Raw genomic sequence first — 22,623 nt, forward strand, 5'->3', positions numbered from 1 at the left:
TATAAAATGTATGCAAATATTTTTTAAATATATACATGCATGTGTGTGTATTTATATATACAAAATAATTATACACAGTACACACACATATATTATGTAAACACAAACTTTTATTTTGGATGCGATTAATCGCGATTAATCTTTTGACAGCCCTACTAAATATGTGTTATAGAATAAAGTGATATGTCATGAATTTATCAAATAATTTGGAAATATAAGGAAATATTATTAAAAGGAAATAACGCACTTCTTGGAAACAAAAATATGCAGGTCATCATTATGTCATAAAACAAAACACCAAAGACTGTAAAAAATAGCAAAACACACACGAGTAGTGAATTTGTCAGGAGCGCGCATCCCAACCTGTTGGTGTGACGTCACGCGAGGGACCGCGCTCCTCCAGCGGGAGCGCGCGTGGAGTCTGCTGCATTCGTCACGGCGAAACACACACACACACACATACACACACACATTCCTTCGTGTGTTAAATGACCCCGAGAAAACAGAAAAGAAGATGTTATTTGATCTGCGCATAACGTTACTCTGCTTCGAGTGGATATTCGTCTGACACGTTTATACGAGAGGAACGAGAAAAGGAACCGTTATGGTGTTTATTTCAGGCAAAAGTTTCTCAGCGATGTTGCGCTTTTTAACTCCACTGCTCGTCGGATTGTTTTCACAGTCAGTGACAACTGGTAAGATGTGTGTTTTCCTTTAAGTTACTGTTTTCTCGTTGTGCATGCTTTCAAAGCAACTGAATCAACAACCTTAAAAAGTGTATTGTTCAGAAAGTTTTAATAAAACTCGTGCATGTTTTGAGATTTGTCTGATTTGTTCCATTTAAAATGGCATTTTGCTTTGTTTGTGTCATAAGGAATCGATGTATGCGCAGGAGCTTTAAGCGGAATCATGTTGTTAACACTAAAAACTGCTTTTCTACATAACAAAAACAAAACAAACAAAAAAACTTTAGTTGTTTGTTTTAGTTGTTAATTATGTGCTTTGCAAAATGCTGGGTTATTTCTGCCCACAATTCACGGTTACGTTTAGAAGATTACAGTGCTAAAATAATCTGCTCTCGTTTCATAAAGGTTTAGAAACTAAATATTACTGGTCTGTTCATGTGGTCAAAAAGATAAGATTTTACTGAAGCACTGCAATTATTTGTTATACAGTTGAATAAAATCTAAAAGACAAAATCAAAAGTGTATTATATGAATAGGTTTGATAAACTGACAAAAATATTATGATTCATAAACAAAATTAGTTACAGAACATTATATCCCAGAATAACTTTGATGCACTGAAGCAAAATGTTTGATTTTTATATATATATATGTGGAAATCTATATTCACAAAAAAATAAATATTTCATGCTGGATTATGTATCTGAAATCTCATCAGTGCTCACTGGGATTGTGAAAACCAGTTTATAAGACTTGGAATTTTCTATAAAACCTGGACATGTTTATAATATCTTTTAATAAACAAGTGGAAGTGCTTATAGTGTTCAAATTGAATTACCACTGCAGTAAAACATGTTCATTCCACTCTAGAGTTTATTGACAAGCAATAGATTTCTATCACTAAATCATTGATCTACAACAACTGATCATTTAATTGTGCATGTGAATTGTGCAATACGAGTTGAATGTGTTGTACGAGATCTTTTTAATCTAGTTTAATGAATCCTTTTGTAGTATATATATATAAAAGGCTCTCTCAATAAGAGCTGCGTATGCTTCCTTTGATAACAGATTCCTTTAGAGGAAGAATTTCCTTTTGCTCCTAGAGAACAGGATACTGGTTTTCCACTGCATTTCTGAAGCGATGCCAAAGCTGAGTCACTTACCCAAATAACAAGGGTTTCCCTTACTGAACAGCAGTGCAGCTGAACCATGTACACCATATAGCGTGGAACTCAATGATTACATATATAAGTGTTTGCATTATAATTCAAAAATTATGGTTGTACCATGGTCAAGTCGCCTTTATTAACACAGCGCTTTAAACAATACAGATTGTTTCAAAGCAGCTCTACAGTGATAAACATGAAAATAATGATGCTTTCTGTCACCGCGACACTCCCCTACGGCATTGGTCCTACATTTTGTTCACACAGGGTGCGTTCTGGGACTAATCCCAGCAATGTTACCAGGTCCCCATCCCGGGATCGATCCTGGGACGTGTTTGCGTTCACACAGAACGTACTCTAGCAATTCTATGGCAATTTTCTGGGATCAAGAGGTGGAATTTTCTGTGAAAGAGTCAGTTTAAAATAACAGTGTCGATGTTGCATAATTCGTCAATTATGAAACAAAAGTCGAATCAGAATACAGAAATCTGTGGTGTCATCATTCAGCTCAATTCAGTTCAAGTTTTCTTGCCATCCAGTAGTGGCCACTTTTAGAGACTTGATTAATTGCAGACGCAGCACAGCAGGCCCTTATTTGTAGTTCTACGTAATGCTTATATTGACGAAAACTCTGATGTCCTCAAACAGCTGTCGGTTGGAAACATCCCCTTACTGTCGTCCATCATGGAGGTTCACCGCATTGGGTGAGACAGGGCCGTTCTTTCCGTCCAACGCAGGCAACGGAGCCGCTGATTGTCCCGGGACGAGCCTCCAGTGTACATCTCTCGCAGGAGGAGATCCAGAAGCTGCGCTTCAAACCCACCGTGGGCAAAATCCAGCGCTCGGAGGGGACCGAGGTCACGTTCAACTGCTCCATAGACATCAACGACGTGAGCCAGGCCCAGGACCTGAATATTCTGTGGTTTAGGAATGGGAAGGAAATCCCTGATGGCATGCAGACGCAGATCTACATACAACGGACATACATCTTGCAGTCCACTATAAGGTGAGATGACGTTCTTACAGCTCAAAAACAAGCATTCAGTTGTGACCAATTCATAGTTTTCACGTGGCGTCACACCATTATAGGAACGCCCATCTGGAGAGCAAAAAGAGCCTTTCCTCCATTGCATTGTCTTTTTTTTTTTTTTTTTTTTACCAGGTTTGTAGTAAGACAGAAATATGAAAAAAAACAAATTCATTATACACTTTATTGATTATGCATACTTTGTACAGGCAGGCGAATGAACAGAATACTAATTATTAAGTGTTTTTTCCATCGAAAAGCATTATAAAGAAAACACGTTGCGTTTATATTCTTGGCTCATTTGCTCGCCTCTATATAGTATGCATTATCAAAAAATGTGTAAACTGAATTTGATCTTTTAATATCACTGTTTTAGTACATTAAGTCACTTTAAGGGTGGGTTGCACAAATGTGACCCTGGACCACAAAACCAGTCACATGGGTCAATTTTCTGAAATTGAGATTTATACATCATCTGAAAGCTGAATAAATAAGCTTCCCATTGATGAATGGTTTGTTATGATTGGACAATATTTGGCCAACTATTTGAAAATCTGGAATCTGAGGGTGCAAAAAATTCTAAACATTGAAAAAATCTCCTTTAAAGTTGTGCATTTATGTTGGCGATTGTGCTGCATTCACTCACAAAAATAAATGTTTTATATATTTACGGTAGGAAATTTACAAAATATCTTCATGGATCATGATCTTTACTTACTATCCTAATGATTTTTGGCATAAAAGAAAAATCAATAATTTTGACCCATATAATGTATTGTTGGCTATTGCCACAGATACACCCGTGCGACTTATGACCAGGATCCAGGGTCACAAATAAGGATTCTTTAGCCTGGCCTTGGTTCGCCCTTTAATTCTAATGGTCTTTCTTTCTGTGTTTAAGTGGTGCAACACAACTCGATTTAAAATAAAACCCAGATCAACAAATCCTTGATTAGCGTTAACTTTGCTTAATTTAATCCTTATTGGTGCAACACATCCCTAAGTGTTTTTCACACTTCCCTTCTGTTTTTAGTGATTGAAAAACTGCAGCAGGAGCTTTATATGAAACACAACTGCACAAAACTTGCATCTTGTTTAAATATTTTTATATTGGTAGATGACAAGTTTGCCCAGTCAGGTTAACAGATGAATTAGTCTCAGAGTCTACGAATGTCCTTGTAATTGGATAATTTTGTATTTTTTGTAAGTGGAGTTTTGTGAATGTTAAGGAAATCCATTCACGACACCTTTTCCATGAAAAATTTATTAATTTTGTTTATATTTTTTAATAAAAAAATTTAATTAAAAAATGTAAGATAAAATCGAATGCAAATAAATCTAATTAATCAAAATTAAATAAATCTCAATTTTCATCTTCTTCTACTCTTCTGCTGTAATATTACCAGCTCCTATTATACATTATTTTATGTTTTTAAGAATTTGAAAGTTGCATTGGTTATACTCATCTGCTAAATTAATAAATGTAAGTCTAATTGTTTGTATAATTTCAGCAATATTATGCATGTCGCAATTGCTATTGCATCAGCCTATGCATAAAATATCTGCACTATATCTTTCATCAGCCACCTTTCTCTTTGAAAAACAGTCAACTACTAAGAGTAAAATTTCATGCAACACGTTTTTGTGCCTCCAAAGCTGTAAAATCAAAATTTGATAAAAATGTATTTGTATACGTCCTCTTTCAGCATTAAAAGTGTCCAGAGAGCAGATGCTGGAGAATATCACTGCAGGCTTAGTGTCAGTAACAAGATCATTGAGTCAAATCCCATCATTTTAGAAGTGGAAGGTAAGTAAACCTTCAACCTAGCACACTAACATTTGCTTATGCATTTTAGACATTTGATGTTTTCCACATGTTACTCATATCCAGGCCTGCCGACCTTCACCATACAGCCGAGTGACGTGAACATCACGAGAAGCACTTCCTTCACGTTGACCTGTGAGGCGGTCGGTCCCCCGAACCCTGTAATCATCAAGTGGCTTCAAAATGGCACGAGATTTGTAGAACGCAATGAGTCGTCCAGCACCATCACTGTTAAAGGTGAGAACGTTGGCTTCTTGTATGGTCCTCAGTGCTGTTTTTAAGCTGCCCTGTTTCTTTAATTTAGCTGTAATTTAAAATGCTTTAGCTATATGTAGGAATTTTCATGTATTAATAGTTTTTTATTGCCAATGTGTGAACTGGGGCCTTGAATCACGTTCAGTCTCTTGTACGTTACGTATTCACAAGCAATAAGTTGCTGACTGCAGTTCACTTAACGGCCACCGGTGTCGCTAATAACAAAGGTTTCTGAATTCTCCATATGTGACCCTGGACCACAAAACCAGTCACATGGGTCAATTTTTGGAAATTGAGATTTATACATCATACGAAAACTGAATAAATAAGCTTTCCATTGATGTATGGTTTGTTATGATAGGACAATATTTGGCCGAGATACAACTATTAGAAAATCTGGAATCTGAGGGTGCAAAAAAATCGAAACATTGAGAAAATCTCCTTTAAAGTTGTTCATTTATGTTGGCAATTGTGCAGCATTCACTCACAAAAATAAATATATTTATGGTAGGAAATGTACAAAATATCTTCATGGAACATGATCTTTACTTAATATCCTAATGATTTTTGGCATAAAAGAAAAATCTATAATTTTGACCCATACAATGTATTGTTGGCTATCGCCACAGATATACCTGTGTGACTCGTGACTGGTTTTGTGATCCAGGGGCACATATAGCAGACGTGTTGTCAATATACAGTACAGTAGCAGAGAATCTCAAGGCCTTTAAAGTGAAACCTAGCTGACAAAAAATCTCTGAATTCAGAAAGAATGGAAGATTTTGTTTGGGTTACGGTAACAGATTTGCTGTCCACATTTTTATATTTGTGGTATAAGGTCTACCACAAGGTTGTACATTCCTAAGCGCCTGTTGACATTAAATGAGTCTTCAGTACGCTGACAAAAACATGACGAACTGTTCCTCTGGTCAATTAGGACATCCGTATTATAGGAAAACAGTAGTGGCCCAAACCTTGAACAACAGGAAACAATAGAAACCAAACTTAGATTTCCAGTGCTGAGGTAAGATTAAAGTGTGTTGTCGGGGCCAAAAAAAAAAAAGTCATTTATAAAAAGGGCAATTTTTTCTATAAAAAAGGTTTTAAGCATTTTTAAGTGTTAATAAATTGCTTTGTGCACAAAAAAAAAACATTCAGGATATTTTATTTGTATTTACTATTATAGTATTTATTTGTATTTTTTCAGTTTTAATTTTAGTTGGTTTAATCATTTTTATGTAATTTTGTCATTTTTATTAGTTTTTAGTTTTATAAAAAAGATCTGAATTTAGTTAATTTATATATATATATATATATATATATATATATATATATATATATATATATATATATATATATATATATATATATATAAAATTATTATTCTTTTTTTTTCAACTTAAGTTTTAAGTTTCATCTTAACATTTTTCATCTTAAGTTTTTTATCTAATATGTATATTTTATATTTTCAGTTTTATTTCAATGAATGAAAACAATTTTTAATGTTTTTTGTTTTAGTTAACAATAACATCACTGCACTTATTTCAGTAGAAATGCACAGCACAGAGAACCTGAACTCTACAGCTTTCTTATCCATTTACTTTTCAAACAGTTGATGTCATAAAACCTCTCAAATCCATTTTTATTGCCTAGCCTTCTATGGTGATTGTAATTTCCAGTTTTCCTCTAAAGTAATCAGTTTCATATTCCTAGCAGGGTCATGTATCCCCTCGAAGCAGCCGGGCTGAGGTCATCCGGCACATTTTGGAAAACGATTTGGAAATGTAAAGCAAACTCAAACCAACTCTGATTAATCAGTCGTGTTTAGATGTGAACTTTGAGACGGAGAAACAGTGTGATAAAATCTACTGATGACACCGTTTAACACTGGTAATTGAGCAGTCAGATTACACTGATTACAATGAGAACTTTAAACTGAGGGTCATTTTCTTTTTTGATCATATCAGGTGGTATAATTGAATCTGTTTCAGCTTTGATTGAGTCACTTGATTGATGAAATGGAAACTATTTTATAAATGTGTACTATTGAGCTTATAGTGAATGATTCATCCATGCATGTGACTCTAAATCATTTTTAATGTGATTTTCATTGCGATTTTAACTTAACTTATTAAAAATATTTTTTTGTTGTTAATTTTCATAATTATTAGCACTTTGAAATTCCCATTTCCTCTTTTGACTTGGCTAGTCTGCCTATTCTGTATCCCAGAATACACTACACTCTTATAAACAAAGGTTCACAGTGGCCCTCAAGGATCTGAGTTTAATTCATTTTTTTTTAAATGAATTAAAACAAAGTTTATTAATTAAAACTAAATCCATAAATTGATCCCTTTATGGAACTCCTAAAAGGTTCTATAACTGAAGTGCGTAACGGAACCTTATTGAGGTTTTATATACTATATAGAACAAATACAATTCTATTTTGTATTTTTACATTGTCTAAGTAATTAACGTTGTATTTATTAAAACTAAGTCTAAATCTCGTCAAGATAGTTTAAGCATTTTTACATTTATTCCAAAATAATAAACTAAAGGCAGTAACAATTTGAACAATATATTTTATTTGTGAACTGATGTTCAGCTGTTCTTCAGTAAACACTCGTGGTCACACAGAAATACCTTTAATTTCACCAAGCTGATTGCTCACTAAACCCCCCCCACAGTCATCATGTTTTCAGTCCATTACAATTTTGATTTTGATGCGACATAAAGCGGTGAAGTTGTTTACTTTTTAATTAGTATTTCCATTAACGGCATCATTGTCTTCATTCAGGCCGATTCGAGAACGCGCACGAAAACAAGCGGCGGGATTTATCATAACCATAACCAATCATAACCAATCACATCCAATCATAGTGTCATGATTGGATGTGTGTCCAATCACATCCAATCATGTGACTCTCACATGACTTTCCCCCATTCATTCTCAATTACCCCCCCACTAAACCCACCGTATGCTTTAGGGGGTGGACACTGTTGGACACTGTTACTATAGTAAAACAAGTGATTTATGCACTTTTTAATGTTATATTTTGTCATATTTGCGTTGTTTTATTTTTGTATTATAGATTATTTTCCTATTTTTTTGAGGAGGCACTGCCTCTCTTGCCTCCTCGGAGGAAACGCCCCTGGTTTGTTGGTTTTTATCAGATCAGTGTGTTACTCCTAGGGGTTGCACACACTAGTCGACTTTAATACTCTGCCATGACACTTTAACCTTGACGTCGACTAGTCGCTGATCACGGCCTATAGACCTTATGTAGCCCCGCCCCTTTTTCAGCGCTTCGCTCGTTGTCTTTTGTCTTCCAGTCTGTATTTTCACAGCAATCTTGCGTATTTATGAATGAACGACTCGTTTTAATATCTTCTCGGTCTACTGACGTATGTTAAGACATCTGCTTTAAAGGGGGGGTGAAATGCTCATTTTCACTCAATCTCCTGTTAATCTTGAGTACCTATAGAGTAGTATTGCATCCTTCATATCTCCAAAAAGTCTTTAGTTTTATTATATTTATAAAAGAAAGATAGGCTGTACCGAGTCTTTCCGGAAAAAAACGAGCGGCTGAAGGCGGGCCGTGTGGGCGGAGCTAAAGCTGTGCTAACGCGCCGAGCTAACAACACACAGAGACATTTGTTCAACAGTTTTACTCACCGCCTGCGACCGCGAACCTTTATCATTGTGACTGCTTGATCCTTAAGCATTAGACGATCTGCAAATCCGTCGATCTGGGCTTTGTTTATAAAACAATCATCGTCGAAATGCAGGGAACAAACAGTCTTGCACAAAAACAAACAGTCTCTGAAAAAACAAACTCCATCCACTGGTCCCTTAACGCTGGGTTCTTTAGGAATCTGTGCAGGGTTGACTTGCCCTGGCAACCAAAAACCCACTTCTTTGGTGACATTGACTTCCCTAAAGCCGAGCAGAGCGCTTTGATGGGCGTACTGCTTTCGCTCTCTTCTCTCTCTGGTCTACGAGTGCGCGCCCGCATACTTCCGGAGAAGTGCCCTTAGGACCCATATAAGGAAATTCCGCTACATCTGACGTCACACATGCCCATACTCGAAAAAAACTTTCCGAAACTTGTGACAAACCGGAAGGAGCATTTTTGGAACAGAAATACTCCTTCAAACGTACAATTTAATTTTTGAAACTTTGTCCATGGGAATGTTTAGCATGGGAATCCAACTCTTTAACAGTGTAAAAAACTCAGTATGCATGAAATAGCATTTCACCCCCCCTTTAAACATTACAGTCCTCATGATAACTTTCGTTAACTTTACGTTAAGTAAATCCACTTCAAAAGCTAATTACTCCTGGACAGCAGCGCCATAGAAATATACAGAGCGACCGCAAAAACGGAAGTTCAAAGACAGTATTCTAAAGATGGCGGCGCCCTCGTTTCTCTGGCGCATAAGGTCTATAGAGGGCACAGCAGGATAAGAAATCTTTGAAGTCCACTTTTACGGTCCATTTCCAAAGAGTTAAAATGACAAATAAATGCAAACTCTGAGAGCGTTCCACAAGATATGGTTGATTCTACCATCGGGATGCTCAAAATGCACATTTTAAACAGCTTATTGTAAGCGACCAGCGTTCAGTCTCGGCTCGAGGTTCAGGCTTATTTGTTCATTAATTACGTCAGCGACTATTCGACATTGACTCGATTTTCATCACATAAATGTCGTCTTAAAATATTAGTTCAACCTCTAGTTACACCTGTCGCCGTTGGTCGGGTTTGTTTTCACCCAACTGAACATGTTCATTGTTTTTTGGTGTCTGTTAGTGCAGTGTGAACATGACTGTTATTGACTGTTACCAACATGTTTGCTGGTGTTTGTTGCCGTTTGTCTGTGCGATGTGAATTGGCCTTAAAAGTTTGGGATGGACGCAGTGAGTTTTGCAGGGAAAAACACTCACGGTTTCAGAAAATGCTTAAATGTGTTTTTGTGCTTAATCTCCAAGGTATGGTAATCGGTTTCTCAGCGTAACTCAGCGTAAACCTGAGTTATTGTGAAAGCAGGAGTTTTATGGTTAAAGTTTATTCAGCCGGTGCTATAGGGAGAGAGTGCTGATATCACACACACAAAAGCCTCATTCAGCTCCACTGCAGAGAGCCTTGAAAATAACACACAGATCAAACTTTAGATGGCTGGAGCCGACCCTTGCTCTCGTTATAATAAAGACTTTAATCGTTCTTTGCTGCACATTATATGTTCAACCACACTGTTTTAGTTGTTTATGGTCTTTCGAATATTAAAAAAGTTCTAGATGTTACGATACAGGTTCTTCAGATCAGATCTATATTATCTGTAATCTTTTAAAGAAACTAAAAGTGAAGCACTTTTAAATCCTTCAAAGCATCAGAACCTATTTATATTACTTAGAAGAATAGGCAGATATAAATATTTATACATATTTAATATTTGTATACATATTTAAATTTAATTATGTAAAAATATATTTTTAAAGACTTTTAAATGGAAACCTATACTTCCCTTACAAAAACGTACTGTGGTGATACCATGGTACAAGGATGATATCAGATGTACCATGGTGTTAATGATTATTATGGTAATTTCCTTTTCTTGTTGGTAAATTTAGTTAACTTTTGTGTTTTTCTTGACCATTTTTCACTTCTAGAATGAATCAGGGCCCACATTTGGCTTTAGCAAGAACTCTTTGGCGATGCACATGGGAAATATTTCACATAATTTTGATAAATTAAATCAGTGTGTCTTCACTTATGTTGTGATTGACACAATGAACTGTGCTTCTTGTTATTCGCATTCAAGGAAATCTGTTAAATTGATTGTCATGAGACAAAAAAATAACAACAATAATGTATAACACAGTTTTATAAATTTATTTTAAATAAATGTAATATATATTTGTGCAATAGCGTGACGTCAGAACCTGGAAGTCTAATTCGCCGCTGGTTCCCTTGAGATTTTCCATTGAGGTTTTTTGATTTATGTGTAAAATAAAGCCTGTGGTAAACAACTTTACGATACTTAAACGTTTTTGCTCTACAACGTTAACACCCATATCGAAAACACAAATTTTAAAGCTGTTTTTTATTTAAAAAAACGTATGTTTCTAATAAGTAGCAAGACGTTCGGAGTGTGATTGTGTCCAGTTTACGCTGGAGAGCAAAACGTTCAAGTATTGTCAAGGTATATTTACCGCACAGACCTTATTTTACTCATAAATTAAAAAACACCATTGGAAAATCTCGAAGGAAGATTGGACCTTTAGAAGGACTGCTCTATATCTAGGTCATATATCAAAGTTTAAAATGGCTTTGAATCTGACAGCGTGTTTAATCACATCAATTCAGTTTGTAGATCTTGTTTGAAGATCAAGATCAGATATGCGCATTTCTTTGTTTAATAAGTGCATGTTTCATCTCTCATGTATGAGACAAAAAGACTCAGTTCTCCTTTAAAGTGTTGTTCTTACTGGAATTGATTCAAACAATGTGAACACAGAAAGCCTCTGATTTTCCAAGTTGAACTCGGGCTCACTGTCCTTCTCCGCACAATGGATGCATTACGTAATGCTCACACAAACACTTTCTTTCTCTCTCTGGATGCTGTGTGTTTGCATTAAGAGGGAACTAGTTAGAGCTGGATATGACAGTTTCCCCTGTGTAGACTGGCCAGTAATTACTGCTAAAGTTACAAAATGTCCACGTTAATGCTGAGTTCGGTAAACCATTATGAAACTTCAGCCACTGCAAATGTGCTTAATCATTTCAGGACTTTTTATACACAGCTACACTTGTGTTTGGATGCAATTATATGCTCAATACGGACTCAAAACTTTAAATGTAATATATAAAATGTGCATCACTTCCTCCCAGTAACAAATCAACTAGACAACAGATTTCATATTCCAGACTGGTCTGAAACTGAAATAAATAGGCTAAAATATGGTTGGATGGTCGCAAGGGTGTTGCTATTTTATTTTGGGTGGATGAATGAATTTTAGAAGATGATTGGAGTACGTTTTACAAGAAAATACTGTTTCATTCCTTTTTGTACCTCAAAATTTCACATTTAAAGCAACACTAAAGAACTTTTTTTACCTTAAAATAATCTTTCCAAAATCGTATCAGTGGTTCATCAACTCGTAACAGGGTGAACGGCACTTCTGCATTCGCTTTGCGGCCCTCTATCGGCTATAACCGCACTATGCAAGTTTGCCAGATCGGGTAGCGGATCTGTAGTTCGAATGAGACATAAGAAACTACAAATTTGACTTGCTTTATGGCAAGCGTTATAATGTCATTATTTTGTTTTTCTTCGTTTCTGATGTCGCAATACATCATACTTTCATAAAATCATGCAACATACTCAACTTATCTGTGGACATCGTTCATTCTAAAGCTGGTGCTGGATAAACAAATAGTGTGCGTGCGACGGTAGGCTAAATTATTTACAATAGCGGTAATGGACAATTCTGCTTCCAACCTGTAGGGGGACCGAAGAGCAAGCAAGCAAGCAACTTTATTTATATAGCACATTTTCAAACAACAGACATTGCCCCAAAGTGCTTTACAGAAGCGAAAACATTCAAATCAAAGCAAACATAACTTATTCGAAAGCTAAAGAAAATAATTAAGAGGAAAAGTGCTTTGGTGTTGCTTTAAAGGCACAATATGTAAGATTTTTGCATTAAAATATCCAAAAACTACTTGCACAGTTCACTTGTGTACTTACATTATCTCAAATGTTTCCAACAATTTTTAAATCCAGAGAAATTCGCAATTTTAACCAATGTAACGTCATTGTGACTGTTCATTAGTGCTTCTCTTTACAAGTACGGGAAGATGGTTGGTGCATGTTTAGTTTCCAAATGCATGTTATAAGCGACTCGGAGCAGATGCAGAGATGAGTTCATGTGGAGCTGCATTTACTGTGAGCTGCTCGGAGACACTGAAAACACTGGATCATGAGCTGGAACACATTGAAACGCCCCGCATACACAGTATTGATTTAACTAAACTTCAGCCTCTGCAATTTGATAATCCGATAAGCCATGATCCGATTACGGATTTATTTCAGTTAATTTAGCAGCCCTAGCTGCCTGGATGTTGTTTGACAAATTAGATAGATAATACCATGCTATTTGTTTCAAGGTACATACAGAACAGGTAAGAATTACCATGGTACATGCTCAAAAAACTTCTTTCTGGTACTCTTTTGTTAGTGTTGTAGTAGTAGACCCTGTACCAGAGAGATTCCAGATTCTGCTGGATCCGTGTGCAAAGTCTGCTCGCATGGCTGTTCTCCAAACCCAATAATTACAGGCCGTCAGAAAATGCATAGTTCCTGGCACCCGTACAACGTGCAATCTGTCCAGCCTACTTGCATGCTTTTTTGGTTTCTTTTCATAGCTTTTTCTTTTTTTTTTCTTTGCAAATGGCCTAAATTTAGTCAGATTTCTGAAAAGGTGTTTGGAGAGTGTATACTTTCTGTTCCGTCATTTTTCTGCTGAACTGAAGCTAAAAATATGATCTTAACTTTACTAAATGTTCCTCTTCGTTTCTGGCATTTGATTTGGCTGACAATGTTTCTTTTAAAGTCCATTTGCTTTTCAAAACCATACTCGTGTATATGAACTCTTTGCAATTAATTAGTTTCAAAGGGATGGTTTATTTAAAATATATTTGAATGTTGTATATTGTATCTCTTCTCTGGGTAAGAGCAAGAAAAAAGTTAAACGTCTGGCCATTTGTCTTCTTGATGGAGGTCTACCTCAAAAATAATTAGTGCAAAACATCCCTGTGAGTTGGTTTCAGTAAATTAGTCATTTGGGAATACTGGAGCTTTTGTACTCAAGAAATCTTGCTTTTCCAAGACCAGATTGAACCCATAATCATTCCTACAGTGAATTAAATACTGGCATCTATTATTTAAATGTGCATCTTTTTCCAGACGGCATTTCAATAGCATAGTTCAGTCACTGTGGCGCTTGAAAATGGAGGCACGATCTTGTCCCACTGACAGTCAGAGATAGACACGTTTGATACTCAGAAACATGTCAACAACCAAACAAGCAGCTTCCTGTCATCTCCAGTGGGGGAGGCAATGTGTCCTTTGTGACCGAGTCTCTGGGCATGGGCAGAAATGCACTTGCACAAAAGGGATATTATGGTTGTGCTTGTGTCAGAGTGGGACTGGAGTGTTGGCGTGGAGTGGCACTGAAAGACTCGTGCTGTGAGACGCGCTGGCGCTCGACCTCCACGATTGATGCAAACCTTCATTGCATGTCACCTGGAGACTCGCATCACTATTATTTTGATTTTAAGGACCATTAGTGGCACCAAATAATAATATCTCTTTACAGCTTAAAAAAAATAAATAATTTAAGTGATGCATAATTGTGCAATTGTAGGCTGCTGTGGATGGCAGATCAGTTTCCAAATTTGTTTGTGCTTTTAATTGTGTTGCTAGGTGTGTGTATGTGTGTTATGTGGTAAAATGTCACTTCTGCTCTCCAAGGCTTCATTTATTTGATCAAAAATACAGTACAAAATTCTGAAATATTATTACAATTTAAAATAACTGCTTTCTATTTTAGTATACTGTAAAATGTCATTTATTCCTGTGATGCAAAGCTGAATTTTCAGCATCATCATGTGTCACATGATCCTTCAGAAATCATTCTAATATGTTGATTTGATGCTCAAGAAACATTTCTTATGGTCATCAGTGTTGAAAACATTTTTGTGGAAACTGTGATACATTATTTTCTGGATTCTTTGATGAATAGACAGTTCAAAGAATGGCATTTATATGAAATAGAAATCTTTTGTAACATGATAAATGTCTTTACTGTCACTTTTGATCAATTTAATGCATCCTTGCTGAATAAAAGTATTAATTTCTTTTAAAAAAAATCATACTGACCTCAAACTTTTGAGCAATATTATATAATTCTTAAAACCATGAGTAATAATAATAGTTAGCAAGCACCACTGATTGTTCCCGAACAGGCTCCCATCTTCCATAGTTTTAATATCTTTAAAAATACTTCTAATAGCATGTTCGAGTGAGATAGAAAATGTTTTCTTGTGTCTTCTCTGCAGGTGTTGATGCTCCCACACAGTACAGCTGTGAAGCTCACAACGAGAAGGGCCTCACAGTGTCCAGAGAAGCTCACGTCAATATCAAAGGTGCTGAACCTGAGAACAATGCTATATTTAGCATTATTTATATACTATATATTATTTTTATATTTTCAGTGTTCATTTTAGTTTAAGTTTTAGTAGTTTTGTTATGTGCTTTGGTCATTTTTATTCGGGTTTTTTTTTTGTTTCTATTTAGCTTCATCTAATATTTATATTTTATATTTATATTTCTGAAAGTGAATTTTACTTAACACTAAACAAAACTGTCTGAGAATGATTTTTTTCATGTAATTTCATAACGTAATGGCGATTCAAGTCATTTTCCGTTCTTCGCCATTTCCCACAAGGGTGTTACACAAAGGATTTGATGCGTTAATCCATAACTTGTCATGTAAAGGTTTAATTTTTCTTTGTTACATCATAAGAGAAATCAAAATCAAAAACTAGTTTACAATTAATCAAGTTCCAAAGGCATGAATTTTAGCGTTTTCCACAGTCAAAAGACCGTCTAGCATAAAACCCTTCCTTCTTCGTCAAATTGTAACACATACGTAACGTATAAAACTAGCTAAAGTCACGTGTTACAATACAAATAACACAAAATATACATTTATCAACAAAAAAAAATCTGAATTCTGAAAAGTCTTATTGACGTTGTTTTTGGCTCTAACACACGTTTTATTAATGTTTATCCAGAGCTTCCTGACAAAGTGTCAAACGTCACAGTAGTAAAACGTGAGTCCAACAAACTCCTCTTGAGCTGGACTCCGGGAAACGATGGCTTCTCTCCTCTCAACACGTGCCACATCACGGTAAGAGGGACAAAATGAATGAACACTGTTTGTACAAGGTTATTGTATTGTAAATAAATCCTCTGGGGAACAAAATGTTCAGCTCAGTTCAGGGTGATGTCTGTTTCCTGTGTTATTGTCCATCCATTTTAACTTGCGCCAAGTTGACATCGTAATTCTGTTCATTTGGTAAAGTAACACCACTGAAAGCTTTGATTCAGATGATGATCATCATTTTTGTAACGGGTCATAAATCATCTGTTATAGGTGCGAGAGCTCGGCCGAGAGCCGGGGAGTCCTACTGCCGTACAAAGCACACAAGTGCCTCCATTCCAGTATGAAATCAGCAACCTCAAAGCCATGACCTGGTACAACATGAGTGTGTCCTGCATCAATGAAATCGGGTCGTCACCGCCCAGCGCTTGGGTCCAGAGCAACACCACTGAGGGCGGTGAGTCAGATTCCTGGAGCAACTTCCTGGACTTTCAGTAAATAAACAAACATTCTGAGTCACAGGCTTCATTACCATTCAAAAGATTTACATTTTTCGACAGACGTCTCTTATGTGCATTTATTTGATCAAAAATACAGTTCCTGACATGCAACGCTGAATTTTCAGCATCATTACTCCAGTCTTCAGTGTCACATGATCCTTCAGAAATCACTCTAATATGATGATTTGCTGCTCATGAAATATTTCTGGTTATTATCAATGTTGAAAACAGTTTGCAGAAACCCTAATACATGTTTTCAGGATTGTTTGATGAACAGACAGATAAACCGCATTTATTAAAAATCGAAATCTTATAGTATATTAAAAATGTCTGTACTGGCACTTTTGATCAATTTAATGTAGAGCTGCATGATTCTGGATAAGTGGAGAATCACAATATATTTGTTAAAAATAGAGATCATGATTCTGAATAGACAACTACACAAAACAGTCTATTTATTTTTTTTTTTTTTTAAATCGGATTGAATGAATGATTCAATGACTCACTCATATAGACTTCACTTGTTTCATCACTGGATGAATTAGCATTTCTGAATGAATCTCTTGAATGAATGATTCAATGACTCACTCATATAGACTTCACTTGTTTCATCACTGGATGAATTAGCATTTTTGAACAAATCTCTTGAATGAATGATTCAATGACACACATTTTTAAGCCACTTGTCTCCACCTACTGGTGTAACGATGTAATTAATAAAAAATTTATATGAAGCTCAAGTTTCAGCAAGGTGACTTACTCTATTTTGATCGCTACCATAGACATCAGTGTTTATATCCGAAATATAAACATTTATCCCAGTACTTCTTGAGCGCAAGTGTATGTTCAGAATGGAACACTAGCTTACCACATAGTGTATACTGTACTGCATACTCATTTTAAGGAAAATGATATGCATTTGCAACAATAAACATGTTAAACATTGATATGCTGCTTTGTCACATGTGAGTACATTCAGTTACCTTAGAAAGAAAAGCTTTCCATTTTTATTATCAAATAACAATTAAAAAAGGTATTAAAATAATTTAATTTCCACTTAATTCTGCACACTGGAAATGAAAGATGTAGTTGAGAGCAATATGAGACTACCGTTTTGCTAATAAGAGAAAGATTAGAAGAGAATTCCTGTAGTATGTAATTATGTCTTTCATGTCCAAGAATTTTCCAAATGCCAAATGGGAATGGGAGTGACCTGGGAGTTAGAAATGCTTTTCTTATGGGTGTGTCCGTAAAGGATTTCCTCTGTATTCCTAAAAGAACTGTGAAGGATGTTTTTAGTCCCTGATAAGCATTTTGGTTTGTTATACTTTAATGTAATATAATCAGGAATTGATTTCAAACTAAGTAGTCCTTTGGTTTGTCTTTGGTCAGTATTTTCCATGTTGCTCAAGAGATGATTTATCTGAAATGAAAGTGTAATTTTACTTTTTCTTTTATTATTGTCAGTTCCTTTGGAGGCCCCCCAAAACTTGACTGTTAATGTGAACAATTCCATGTTGATGATCCGATGGGAAGCTCCGCCCCCTGACAAGTTGAATGGAGTCTTGCAAGGATATGATGTCACTATTAAGCATGGGACACGTACGAACAAGGTTAGTAATTGGGTTTGCCAATTGTGTTTTGTGTACTAACAAAACTGAATTTAGTAAATGTCAATTAAATTCTGTCTTTTCACTCACAACACTCTGGACATTTGCGATACTTCACCGATTAGCATGAAGCTTTGTATCAGTAGAAACCCGGTCATATTTTCGAATGGACGTGCTTCCCTCCCTCATGTCCCCCTGAGACGAGAGATTTCTGTATTGTGTGTCTGGAAAAAAAACTCAGATGACGCAAAAATCGTCATTTATCATCATCTGAGGCTTTTTTGTCCAGAGGCGAGAGACTCCAGCCAGTAGGAGGAGCTCGTCCCGCATGTCTTCAACCCGCCCATAGGGGGATCTCACGATAAAACGCCGTCTTTTCAGTTTCAAGTCAGCTAGTAGCCTAGTCGTATCATTTCTCCTGATACTGCCCTCTGTAACCGGTGGGCGTGGCTTGGGAGTGACCTCGTAGGGCAGCGAAGCAAGTGCATTCTGGGAGTTGTTGTCTTTCATCCACATGAGCCAAAAATACATTTAATGGCTTTTCTCAGTCTAGAAGGCACCAACTTCTAAAATAATTTCACATTCTACTACATAAATGACCTAATTTACATACACATTCATCTTTCTTGCGGTGAAATATCCCTTTAATGCTTGCTTGCAATGTCTTTTTATTTAGAAATCAGCTGAAAAACTTGCCCAAAGTTGTCACAGCGTATAGGAACGTTCTTTAAAGGGGGGGTGAAATGCTCATTTTCACTCAATCTCCTGTTAATCTTGAGTACCTATAGAGTAGTATTGCATCCTTCATATCTCCAAAACGTCTTTAGTTTTATTATATTTATAAAAGAAAGATAGGCTGTACCGAGTCTTTCCGGAAAAAAACGAGCGGCTGGAGGCGGGCCGTGTGGGCGGTGTGCTAAAGCAGTGCTAACCGAGCTAACAACACAGAGAGACATTTGAAGCAGTTTCTTACTCACCGAACCTTTATCATTGTGACTGCTCGATCCTTAAGCATTAGACGATCTGCAAATCCGTCGATCTGGGCTTTGTTTATAAAACAATCATCGTCGAAATGCAGGGAACAAACAGTCTACACAACTCCATTTATGCTCTGAAAAAACAAACTCCATCCACTATTCCCTTAACGCTGGGTTCTTTGGGAATCTGTGCAGGGTTGTCTTGCCCTGGCAACCAAAAACACACTTCTTTGGTGACATTGGCTTCCCAAAAGCCGGGCAGGGCGCTTTGATGGCGAACTGCTTTTGCTCTCTTGCTCTGGTGTACGAGTGCGCGCGCGCCCGCGATCTTACCGGAGAAGTGCCCTTAGGACCCATATAAGGAAATTCCGCTACATCTGACGTCACACATGCCCATACTCGAAAAAAACTTTCCGAAACTTGTGACAAACCGGAAGGAGCATTTTTGGCACAGAAATACTCCTTCAAACGTACAATTTAATTTTTGAAACTTTGTCCATGTTTAGCATGGGAATCCAACTCTTTAACAGTGTAAAAAACTCAGTATGCATGAAATAGCATTTCACCCCCCCTTTAAGAAACTTTGCTGAATTTGATAAATTATTATTTAAAGATTCTCTCAAAGAATATGTTTACTATTGAGTGTCAAGGTTTAAGGTTTAAACAATGACTATATAAAGGTAAACACAATTTTATTTTATTTTTTTCGTAACTGGTCACTGTATCTTTGACATTTTCCGTATTTTTATTCACTTGTTGTGCAGTTCACTTAAATAGTCTTTGGTGCAAAAGCGTTTTTATTAGTACAAATATTCTTCTTAATATAAAACTGTATGCTTAATTTATTATTATACAATAATTATTGCTGTTTTACTGAAGATTTTCACTTTCAGCTGGTGAAAATATTCACATAAATTCTACTTTACTCTGTTTACTGTGCTGCAACCAGGGTTATTATCATTAACCACAACTAAAAACATAAATTACTTAAAATAAACATTAACTGAAATAAAGTAAAATATTAAAAAAAAAATTAAAATGACTTTATTTTAAGCTAGTTGCCAAAGCAACATTTCTAATTTTCATTTAGTTTAAGTTCTTAAGTACTAAAGTAACTAAAACCAAATAAATTCAAACTTAAAACTTAATAAAAACAATAGATATATTTACAAAAGATAAATAATAAAAATGTTTTACTAAAACTTCAACTTAAATGAAAATATAACAAATATAACTTAAATGAAAATATAAAAATATTAATTCCAAATATTAACAAAAACTATAATAGTAAATCACTGATACTAAAATAACACTAGTAACAACTGAAGTAAACATCCACACATCTGTTCTGTCTGTTCTGTGCCACACAAAATAAGAGCAAAACCCCCTGAGTTCACTTTATAGGATCTACATATCCTGTACGTAACCAATTTGTTTTTATTACTCAGTTCATCTACTTCTAAGTTGCCCAGAGCAGCATTTTAGTCGTCGGTGTTGCTCTACAGACATGAGATTTTCACCAGCTGTGAGGAAATTGGCTAGAGCCATTAAAATAAAACAGCTGTTCTTGTTTCTAAGATGAAAGCGACAGTCTGAGATCATTAATGTTTCGTTTCCTTCGGCATGACAGCCTTCTTGAGTTCATCTGTATTATTAAATGCCCCTTAGGCAAATGTCTTCATTATGATGTTATGCCTTTATCATTGCAGATCAGTTTGCAATGTGTGATATTTGCCACGAAAAATTCGACATGAAACTAAAGTTGCGCTAGTCTTTTATTCCCTAATTTGAGACAAATCTGAGTGAAAAAGCTTCTTGAACTAGAGAAAATGTAGGGCGGGACCTGATTTTGTCCATCAGGATTTGGTTGGATGGTTGTGGTTTGCTATTGGTCGATCATTTGAGTGACAGGTTGCCCCACCCTTACGCCAGTAAACACATCATCAGAGAAGAGAAGAGATGCTGCAAGAGGGAGGGGAAGTTATTTTGATTACAGATTACGAGGCACTTGAATTTAAACAAAATCATGTGCACGGATAAATCATTTATAATAAATAATGCAATATTCCATACAAAAAATAAAATTGGCCAATTTTGGTTTCATGGTGACTTTTAAGGAGAATTGTGTCATTTCTCTAAGTGCAATTGACCCTCGCAGGGATTTTGATTGTCAGGCGATCTGACCAATCATAATCCGCCATCCGCCGAATCCGCCATTTTTGTCCGACAAAGCAGTCAGGAGAGTTTGCAGATTAACGTCTTTCCGCGGTTAAAACAACATTCCTTCTGATGGACACTCATGTTTATTTGATGCTATAAATGAACTAGAAGGAAGAGATGATCGGTTCACGAGCAGCTTTAACTACAGCGATCTGTCAGACACATTAAAGAGCCACAAAACCGTATTTATTGTTTAAATTTTGTTAAAAAATGACCAAATTTCAAATTGTTTCATATCAAAAGTACCCTGGTCTGTGCTGTCTGTCAGTGTGTTGTCAGTGTCCTCTCGTCTCCGCGATGCATATTTCACTGTGAGAACGTGTGGCGTGAGAGAGGCGTGGGCGTGGCTTGTCGGACATAGCAACAGTAACTAAAGGGGGCGGGTCTAATTTGAAAAATAATGACTATTAATAAAACACTTTAAAACACAGTTTGGGTTGTAAGTCCCACTAGAATTAATAGTTTTCGAGGTCAAGTGTGTAACAACATGGGGGAAAAAGTATCATAGCTGCTAGCGCTGTGGAATATAATCGTTTTTATGATTTTATGACGATTCTGCATCGATGCATAAAAACTAAAATTATTTAAAAAGGCCTATCATACATATTATTGTACTGTTTTATTGAAAATAAAGTACTCAGAAAGTTGTGTATTTCGTAACTTATGCTTTAGTTTTCACAAAAAGACGCATGAATGAGGAAATAAAGTGCGGGACGTGCTTGATGTTAAGCAGTTTTGCCTTGACAACTCTTGTCTTGACCAGTATTTGAAGGTTGAGCAGCGAGTTCATTGGCTACTGATACTGCAGGAACCAATCAGCTGTGCCCTATAGAGATGATGTGATTGCAAGCAGATTGAGTTAAGGACTGATCAGCCTGCGCCATCTAGAGTTTCATGATAGAACTTTGAAAAAGATCTCAATGTGTTACTCGCACTGACTTACACACTCAAATTATGTGTACACGAGTATTCACGTAAGCATAGTCAGTTATGACTTAAAGCGGTGGTATAATGCCCTTTTCACAAGATGTAAAATAAGTCTCTGATGTCCCCAGAGTGTGTGTTTGAAGTTTTAGCTCTAAATACCCCACAGATATTTTTATATAGCATGTTAAAATTGTCTATTTTTGAGGGTGAGTAAAAACGCACCGTTTTGTGTCTGTTCCTTTAAATGCAAATGAGCTGATACTCCCAGCACAGGGGGCGGAGCTTCAACAGCTTGTGTCCTTTTACCTCACACACACATGCACTGAAAATTTCTAAAACGTTTAGCCAACAGGACATTTCTGAATGGTTAGTTAATGAATTTATGTAGCTTATGTGTAGATATCTTCTAGTCATTGATTAGCATATTCTATAAATCGTGATATGATAATCTATAAATCGTGTCCCGGGGGGTGGGGTTT

The 22,623-nt window shown here is 36.1% G+C and overlaps 1 protein-coding gene across 1 annotated transcript in view; it reads left to right on the forward strand.

Annotated features, from left to right (window-relative positions):
- Window positions 1-426: 426 nt before the first annotated feature.
- The window catches only part of mertka (c-mer proto-oncogene tyrosine kinase a), a 38,288-nt gene continuing 16,091 nt past the window's right edge, over window positions 427-22,623 (forward strand). Inside the window, exons 1-8 of the mRNA XM_079855358.1 lie at window positions 427-695; window positions 2,504-2,861; window positions 4,589-4,689; window positions 4,774-4,944; window positions 15,084-15,170; window positions 15,822-15,937; window positions 16,184-16,367; window positions 17,878-18,023. Coding sequence (XP_079711484.1) covers window positions 605-695; window positions 2,504-2,861; window positions 4,589-4,689; window positions 4,774-4,944; window positions 15,084-15,170; window positions 15,822-15,937; window positions 16,184-16,367; window positions 17,878-18,023 — 1,254 coding nt within the window. The 5' untranslated portion in view covers window positions 427-604. The remainder of the gene's footprint in view (window positions 696-2,503; window positions 2,862-4,588; window positions 4,690-4,773; window positions 4,945-15,083; window positions 15,171-15,821; window positions 15,938-16,183; window positions 16,368-17,877; window positions 18,024-22,623) is intronic.

The sequence above is a fragment of the Squalius cephalus genome, assembly GCF_949319135.1.
Source record: "Squalius cephalus genome assembly, chromosome: 21".
NCBI classification, from domain to species: Eukaryota; Metazoa; Chordata; class Actinopteri; order Cypriniformes; family Leuciscidae; genus Squalius; species Squalius cephalus.